The sequence below is a fragment of the Lycium barbarum genome, chromosome 8 (genome assembly GCF_019175385.1).
Source record: "Lycium barbarum isolate Lr01 chromosome 8, ASM1917538v2, whole genome shotgun sequence".
In the NCBI taxonomy this organism is placed as follows: Eukaryota; Viridiplantae; Streptophyta; class Magnoliopsida; order Solanales; family Solanaceae; genus Lycium; species Lycium barbarum.
In genome coordinates, this window is record NC_083344.1 from 120,563,672 (window position 1) to 120,573,173 (window position 9,502).

General features: G+C 34.1%; 1 protein-coding gene across 1 annotated transcript; it reads left to right on the forward strand.

Moving 5' to 3' along the window:
- Positions 1 to 790: 790 nt before the first annotated feature.
- Positions 791 to 7,184, forward strand: LOC132606968 (F-box protein PP2-A15-like). Its single transcript, XM_060320692.1, has 3 exons — positions 791 to 1,281; positions 3,389 to 3,507; positions 6,514 to 7,184. The coding sequence occupies exons 1-3, from the start codon at positions 970 to 972 to the stop codon at positions 6,980 to 6,982; spliced, it is 900 nt and encodes a 299-aa protein (XP_060176675.1). The 5' UTR covers positions 791 to 969; the 3' UTR covers positions 6,983 to 7,184.
- The last annotated feature ends 2,318 nt before the right edge of the window (positions 7,185 to 9,502 follow it).

The window sequence follows — 9,502 nt, forward strand, 5'->3', positions numbered from 1 at the left end:
GCAATTAGGTAGAATTCTCTATTACTTCTTCCATCTCAAATTATTTGTCGCTTTTTTGTTTTACACGCTCCTCAAGAAATATTAATTAGGAAAGGCCTTTGACTATTTTATTCTTATTTATGTCTAAATTATAATTTCTCTCCATTAAATATTTACTCTATTTATGACTAAATTCTAGTAAGGGTTACCAAAAAAAAAAAAAAACTTCTAAGGGTAAAATGAGGAAAAAATTAATTGCACCTTTAGACTTCTAAAATGATAAATAATTTGAGACAACTATTTTTAGTAATCACAACAGATAATTTGAGACAGAGGAATAGCCTGTTTGGCCAAGCTTCTAAAATCAACTTATTTTGCAAAGTGCTTTTTAAAAAGTACTTTTGACAAAAAATAATTTGTGTTTGTTCAATTAATTTAAAAAAAGACTTTTGAACAACAATTAGTATTTGATCAAGCTTTGAAAAAGTATTTCTAAGTGTATTTTTCTCAAAAGTAATTTTGGGCAAAGACCAATTTTTTTAACTTCTCAAAAACAGTTTCTACTACTTTCCAGAATTACTTATTTTCTCGCAAAAGCTTGGCCAAACATCTTATTTTTTTTTAAATAAACACTTATTGAAAAAAATAAGCATTTTTCAAAAAACAAATAAAAAAATTGACCAAACCGGCTAGAAATATCCAATAACCTAATAAAAAAGAAACTTATACATATCCTTCTAAAAATAAAAAATAAAGGAAAAATAATTAGGTAGAATTCTCTATTTATAATATTCTCCGAAAGATCAATATAAAAGGGAGAAAGGAAATGTTATGTTACACTACCGAGAGAAGAATCGAAGCTGAAATACACAGATCGTTAAGAAAATTCTATCTCACCGGCGACCGCCACTGCAAACCATGATTTGACACAAATACCCCTCTCCCATCAAATTACAAAAATAGCCAAAAATTTGTGAAATCTCTCATCGCATGGGCGCATCATTATCAAACCTAACGGAAAACGGGTCAGCCGACGGCGGACCACCAGGTTTAGGTGACATACCTGAAAGTTGCGTAGCGTGTGTTTTTATGTACCTAACTCCACCTGAAATTTGTAATTTAGCTCGTCTTAATCGCGCTTTTCGTGGTGCTGCTTCTAGTGATGCTGTCTGGGAATCTAAACTTCCTCCTAATTATCACCAACTGCTCGACCTTTTGCCTCTGAGAAATTACGAGGGTTTATCTAAGAAAGATATCTTTGCTTTCCTTGCTCGTTCCGTGCCGTTTGATGATGGCAATAAGGTGTGTGAATTTTTGTCTAAGTTCCTTATTTCTGTAATTTTTTTTTGGTTTGTGCTGACATTTTTTTTAATTTGAACTAATGGTTAAAAACACACCTGAACTAATCCCTCCGGTGCAAAATAAGTGATCACTTAGCCTTTTTCAGCTCCTTCAAAAATATTGATCAAAAAGAGTGTCCACTTAGCCATTTTCACACTCGTAGAAAAAAAAAAGGTAATTTGACTACGCTGCTCCTAATTAAATAGGTATTGGATTTGATCACATAACACTTAATAGGGGCAAATTTGGAAAAATAAACTTAATTCTTTTTTTTTTTGGTTTCCCACCCGATGTCCGGTAATTTGCACCGCGTAGGGCCCTATTCGCTTCCTACCAAGGATTTTTCCATACCCAGAGCTCGAACCCGAGACCTCTGGTTAAGGGAGTATCCATGTCTATTGCACTACATCCTTTGGTAGTAAAGTTAATTCTTTCTTGATTTGATAAGTGAACACTCTTTTTGACGCAAGAAAAAAAGCTAAAGTGGTTACTCTTTTTGATCCGGAGGGACTGCTAATTCCTATAAAAGAAAAATAGACTTCTAGGAAAAATAGGTATTTTGACTAAACTAACTCTAATTAATAAGCCTCTTTGCTAATTTATTGCCTTGAGTAAATAGGGTTAAACTACTAAACTAAGTTTTCTTTGTTTACGCTTGACTTTTTTTTTTTTTTTTTTTCTCTTTTCATTTTGGAAGTTTAAAGGATTTTCAGTTTTGGTGGTACTTAAATACCCGCTTCGTCCATTTTTACTTGTCCTGTATACCAAAAATAGTTATCCATTTTTACTTGTCAAGTTTAGAAAATCAAAGGATAATTACTCCCTCCGGTCCAAAATAATGAAGGGATTGGCCTCTAAAAGTTGGTTCAAAATAATTGAGGTTTCATAAAATTAAGAAAGTATTTAGTTCTCTTTTCCAAATTTACTCTTGTCACATTCTCATATCTCCATAATAATTATGCCAACCTAAAAAGAAAATAAAGTCATAATTAAGGGTATTTTAGTCAAACCCCTCTTAATTTTTAGCAGTCAGTGAATTCCTTAATCATGTGTCCAAACTTGAAACCTCAATTATTTTGGATTTGAGGGAGTACCATTTCATACCTATTTTATCCTTATTATTAAATATTGGGTTGGCAAGTTCAAGAAATTCTTAGTGTTTGCACAAATTTTAAAGTATGTTTTGTTGATTTCAATCATTAGGTTACTTAGCAATAATTAGGGGTGATATAGTAAAATTGTCATTATATTTTTGGCTCCTTAATAGGCGTGCCAAGTCAATACATGACAAGTAAAAATGGACGGAGGGAGTACTTGGTAAATGGGGGGTTTTGGGTCAAAATTATGTTGGGGTTTTTCTGTAGTTGTCATAGGTGGAGGCTGTTTTGTATGCTTTAACTGATATGTATTATGTATGTAGTATTTAAGTTTACTTTTTCAAGTTGAACTGGAGTGGAAATCTTTGTTCGGTGGTTAGCGATTCACGTTTTATGCTGATCCCTCTACCCTGCCGCCTTTCGATTTGATGATATCTTAATATTTTGTTAGTTTTTTCCCGTGTCTTCCCTGATCAAATATGGGTGACTGGTGTTGGCTAGCTATAATTATATTTTGTCCTAAGTTGAATACGATGGTGACAGCTTCTTGCAGAAATGCAAGGTAAGGCTGCGTACAATAGACCCTTGTGGTCCGGCCCTTCCCCGGACCCTGCGCATAGCGGGAGCTTAGTGCACTGGGCTGCCCTTTTTTTTTTTTAATACGATGGTGTCTAGGCCAGCTTGCTATGATTATAGGTTTTTGGGGACGGTATTTTTCAATTATTTTGATTTGCTTGTGTATTGGGAGGGATTGTGAAATTCGAGGTTTCTACTGCTTAATTCTATGCGTAGTGCTATTATTCACATCATGCTTGCTTTTGAGGTCTTGGAACGGAAGTTTGAGGAATAACTTGATCTTCTATATGAAGTTGAATTTGCTATGTTTTGTGAGTTGAACTTGTAGCAACAATATCTTGGAGTGATGTTTGATCTCACTAAGCTATATGTTTTTGATGGGGGAGAAAATGCAGGAGGTATGGTTGGACAGAATAAGTGGAAGGATTTGCATGTCAATCTCCTCGAAAGCGATGTTGATAACTAATATGGAAGACAGGAGACACTGGAATTGGTTTCCTACAGAAGAATCAAGGTTAGATTAATTGGTTGAAATAATGTGTGGCAACGTCATTATTAAGTTTATTGATGCAGTGATAAAATGATTTTAGAGGTTTAAACTGGCTGGATATCCTCTTACGAGATGTTATTAATAGCTAGTTTCTTTCCCAGTGAGTTGGTTTCCCACGCATCAGAGTATATACTTATTATGAGCAATACATGTGAAAATGATTTTTTTTAATAGTTATTTATTTGATTCTTAAAAATATCGGTGGGTTCAGGCTAGCTTACGCACATCTTGATTAATCCACTAGGCAAACTGTTCAGCCCACAAGCACATGTTGCAAAGGTAACAATCTCCGCTAAGGTTGGAGCAGATTGGCTCAAACTAAGTATTGTAGAAGGAATTCAAACCTAAAACTTCCAAATTGTTTCTCTCTTGCCTCAATCTCCAGAACAATCCCGTGGGCACAAGTGAAAACGAGGTTTATATTCACCATGAGGTGAAAATGAGTAAAAGCAGACTCATTAGAGTAGTTTTTGTTTAGCTTCCAGCTCAGCCTTCTTACTAAGCCCGACAAATAGAAATGCAGGAGCGGATTCGTAAGTGGAAAATATTCTGATTCGCTTTACAAGTATATTGTATTGGCGCTGCTTGACTTAGCATACCCTCCTCCTTGTATGCCTGATTTGAGTTATTAGTGGGTTGCTTTCTATCTTTTTCTGCCAGATGAGATTGTACTTGGTAATTAGTTCCAAGGAAGGGCGAAGTTTGACTGATTTAGCATCCCTTTTTGGACATGTAATTCTTGAGTTGTTGCAAATGCGATAAAATATTTTCCATTTCAAGTAATATTCCTCTTTCCCATTCTGGCTAGAACGAGGTATCTGATGTATTAGTTGCCTTTACAGGAACATGGTTGTTATGTTATCATTTTTAGATTAGTTTTTTGAATGAGTTATTGTAATTTGCTTAAATTAGGTTAAATATTTGATCCTGCCACCCCCAATCGTAAATTAGACAAAGGTGCCACGGCTGGCTGACACAAGTTTGAATCTATCTTGAATATTTTTCGACTCCTATTTTTCTTTGCGCTTTTTACTTCCTTTGTACCAGTAATTCCCTTTTCGGCCCTTCCAATTTTCTATTTATCTTATTATTTATATTGTCTTTCCTCTTTTCTACTCCCTCTGTTTCAATTTGTTTGAACCTATTTCCTTTTTAGTCCGTGCCAAAATGAATGACCTCTTTCATAATTTGGAAACAAATTCACTTTATGAATGATTTACAGCCACACAAATTTTCAAGGCTTATTTTGAACCACAAGTTTCAAAAGTCTTCCCTCTTTCTTAAATGTCATGCCCAGTCAAATGGGTTCATATAAATTGAAACGGAGGGAGTATTATTTTATCCGTGATCTCTAGCGAGAACACACAAATAGAAACTTCAAAATCCCTTAAATTAAGCATTTCTCTTAATCTCAAATATGTGAGTATTTAAATCGAAAAACTTGGGTTTCAATGGGAATTTTGGATTGAGATCAAAATTCATTTTTTTTTTTTATAATTTCTTTTGTTTATTACTCCCTCCGTCCATGTTTACTTGTCTAGATTTGACTTGGGACACTCTTAATAAGCAATAAATAACATGAGAAATGAATTGGAGTACTTAATAATAAAATGAGAAATGAAATAGAGTACGTATAATTTCAATTTAAATCACTTTTACTACTTAAATTGTGATGGAAATTTAGTAATCACTGCTTAGAAAAAACATGAAATTTATGATTTATTTTTGAGAATTTGTAGTTTATCTAATTCTACATTTACTTATGGGGTGTATTTACCTATTGAAGAGTTTTTCTATTATTTTTCTTATTTTGATGAGTGTAATTCTCTTATTGAAGATGTTATTTTACTTGTGCAAATTCATTTTTTTAAATATACATAAGAGATGCAAGTCCGTAGTGAAAATGTTGATTTTACTTCTGTTGTTAATGGGTGTTAATGAGTGTGATTCCTTGTTTAAGATGCTAATTATGTTCGTTTTTTGATTTTTGAGATGTAATTTTCATATTTGCAAATAAAAAAAAAGCCTATTAATTTGACCCGAATAAATTAAAAAGAGATGGACTAGACCCAAATATACGTTTCTAATAAGATGTACATTGAAGAAAATAGTGGCACCCGCCATCTTCAAATTCTAGATCCGCCTCTGATGAGTGTGATTCCTTCTTTAAGATGCTAATTATGTTCGTTTCTTGATTTTTGAGATGTAATTTTCATATTTGCAAATAAAAAAAAAACCTATTAATTTGACCCGAATAAATTAAAAAGAGATGGACCCGACCCAAATATACGTTTCTAATAAGATGTACATTGAAGAAAATAGTGGCACCCGCCACCTTCAAATTCTAGATCCGCCTCTGCCTAGGACGATATTGCTTGTGCTGGACAGTACAAGTTTTATTTCTTTGCTATAAAAGAGAATGATATATAGTAGAGTTCATCAGCTATACTGAGGTTTCGTTTTTCCTAGCTGCATTGACTTTTTGACTTAGCTCTGATCTATGTCAAATATTATTTTCCTAGTTAGAACTGAATTTAACTTACTTTTTACTTGCTAAGTTTGATTCATACTAGCCTGATTAAATAGTGAAACAGTTGTGGCTTCTATTACTCTTTTGTTAATGAGCTTACTTTCTTGATTGTTACCTTTCTCAAAAAAAAGGAAAAAAAGAAAAGAGCTTACTTACTTGAGAGTATGAAGCTGAACCACTAGTACCAGATTATGGTGCTACTTGCTGTTGCATGTTATTTTCTTGGGTGAAATATATGATAATCTCATGGATAGTTGAAACGTTTGTCCTTTTTATTCTCTTCACTGCAATATGTGATAGTTCATGAACTCCGAGATTTTTTCTCTCAATCTACTCACTGTCTGTGTTTTCTTTCTCTCTCTCTCTTTTTTTTTTTTTTTTTTAACTGACTGTTGCTGATGATGAGGGATATCACAAACTCTATTTTTTTCCTCTTGCAGGTTTCATGTTGTGGCGTATTGCCAGCAGGTATGGTGGTTTGAATTAAGCGGCACAGTGAAGTTTCCTTTTCCTCCGGATGTATACACACTAACATTCAGAGTTCACCTTGGGAAAATTTCCAAAAGACTCGGCCGACGTGCTTGCAACTTTGAGCATACTCATGGATGGGATTTGGGGCCAGTGCGGTTTGAACTGTCTACTTCTGATGGGCAACATGCAGTTAGTGAGTGCTTTATTGATGACATTGGGCAAGATGACACAAATGGGAATATCAGGCGTGGGAGCTGGATTGAGTACAAGGTGGGTGAATTTATTGTCAGTACGTCAGATCCTGTGACTGAAGTTAGATTTTCAATGAAACAGATTGACTGCACACATTCCAAAGGCGGGCTCTGTGTCGATTCTGTATCAATTACTCCCAGTGATCTGAAAGCCCCATACGAGAAAAGGGGTTTAAAGTTTCTGTGAGCGACATGTTTTCTTGCCAATGCTCGCACAGAATTTTAGTTGGGTTTCATTATACCGCCAAAAAGCATTACATTTGTGGAGGATGTCATTGTAAATTTTTTTCCCTTAGGTATGTCGTCTCTCCATGTAAATGTCACTGTTTTTGTACTTGATCCAGTTTTATTGCATGCAGAAGATCAAGAAAAGATAGTTTGCTCATTTTCCATTACAGAAAAGTATTCTAGTTATTTCTTGTACAAAAAACATGGTGCACTTCTTCCACTTCTATAGCATGTTTTACAATTCAGCTATGTTGCTTGGAGCCTTGGGCCCTCGAAAATGCTGCCTCACCCATGTCAGATCCTCCAAATGTATAGCTTTTGGAGGTCTCACACACACCCAATAGTATTTTTGACGAGTCCAAACAACATAGCATTCCAGTGGTTGAAGATCTCAACTTTGGTATAATCCTATAGCCATTCTCTCTGCTATGCTTATGTTGTTTACTATCCTTCTGTTTGTGCGGTTTTTGGTTATTATGGCATCTTGATCATTAACAACCGTTTCTATTTGCTGGGGGACGCTGTTGACTCATTTATGTAAGTCAAATGTGTTCTGAGCTGCAGGAAAGCTATCTCTGATTGTTACATCAGATGGTGATAATTTTCTTCTCTTCTTATCAATCTATGGTTGGGACATTACAGGCTGCTTGAGCAGTGCTTGTTCCAATTTAGCATGTGAAGTGATCTTTGGTAATATCTGGTAGTTATAGGGTTCATTTGGGCAATTCTGCAGTTGTTTTTCTTAATGATAGCTCTGAAGTAACTCTTGTTCTGAATAGTATTTAATTTTGTATTTCCACAAAAGGAAAAAAGGATAAAAGAAGTGTTGTTTTTTTAATGTAAACATTGGCACATTTTACTATCAAGTCAAAAAATTGTTAATTAGCTTATCCAACCCGCAACCCTCCTCCTGACCATGTCTCTTCCTGTGTGAAGTATTGATTGCATAATGTATTTATATGGAACTTAAGGGATTTGGGGTCATATTAGGGAGAACTTATAAAGAGAAGTTTTCACCAGGAAAAACCCATTGCGGGGATATATGTGTGTATGTGTGTGTGTGTTTGTTTTTTCTAGTAAAAAGCACTTTTTGGTCCTGTAGTCGAAAAAATAATTATTGTTATGGAGTTTCAAATTTAAGAGGTAAAACTCCACAATATAAGTTCCCATTTTAGAATTTGAAACTCTACAATATGACGATTTTTCAAGTAATGAGTTGAAAAGTTGATTGCGAATTTTATCATGTACTTCTAGTATCTGATATTTTTAACTACTAGTACAAGTTCTTGGAATATCATTATCTTCTGAGTTCTGATTACCTTATCTTTATATGAAGAAAAAAAGAGTTTCACTTGTACTTCTTTAGTACAAAACAACAACATACCCAATGTAGTCCCATAAGTGAGGTAGGGTAAAATATACGTAAACCTTATTCCCACTTTTATGAGCGAGAGGTTGTTTATGAACGATCCCGCCTCCAAAAAGGAGACATCAATATGGCAAGATATAAAATAGATGAACAAAAAATAGAAATAAACATCAAATCATAAAAAACTATGCGATAATTAAATACTACTACTAAAAGAACTTCTCGCCTAATTCTCTATCTCTATACCTTCGTAGTAAGGTTGGGTACTTAAAGACGCTGTTTTGTTTGCGGAGTGGCCAAGCCGTCAAGTTAGGTGAGGCTCCCACATCATTGAGTAAAGCTGATATCGTAGAATCAAATTGTGACGGGATTCGTTGTGTCATTATATTGTCGGGGAGATTTTTCCCAAGCTTATCTATTGACGTAATAATCTTATCCAAAAAAACAAAAAAAAAACAAAACAAATTAACTCTAATCTTGATCAATTCCATAAATCCTACACCGTTTTAAAAAATAAAAATTTGTGTTACGTAGTCCGAAATAAGTGTGCTGGCTGAGATTGAGAAGCAAGGGAAGCAACGGCAGTTGATTGGTATTGTGGAGTAATATTTGATAATAGCTATTTTTAGTCTTTGTATTTAAAAAATAGTTATGGTTATAGAGTGTCAGATAATATTGTTAGGTCCAAGGTTTCACCTATTAATTTTGATGATAACAAACCAACATAATTATTAATAAAAAAACATTTACTTGTGGTAAATTTATTTTTGGTCCAGGTTTATTTGATTAAGAAGGATTTGGTGAAAATCTAATCAAATATGGAAAAGAAGATATGATGAGATGGAATTACGGAAGAAGGTGTGAAAGAAAAGACTTACTCAAATCAAAGTGCAAGAATTATGGGAAGAATATTTACTACGATCCTATGAAAGGGAAATATTCTACAAAAGGAAAAGATCAAGATCAATTTGATACTTATTTCAGAAGGAGCATTATTTATGGAGCAAATTTGGAAGAGTAATACTCTTATGGACATACTATATTATAATCAATGATTCGAAGGAAATAAAATTCCTTATACAAAGGAAAGTCCACAAGATAAGGAGACCA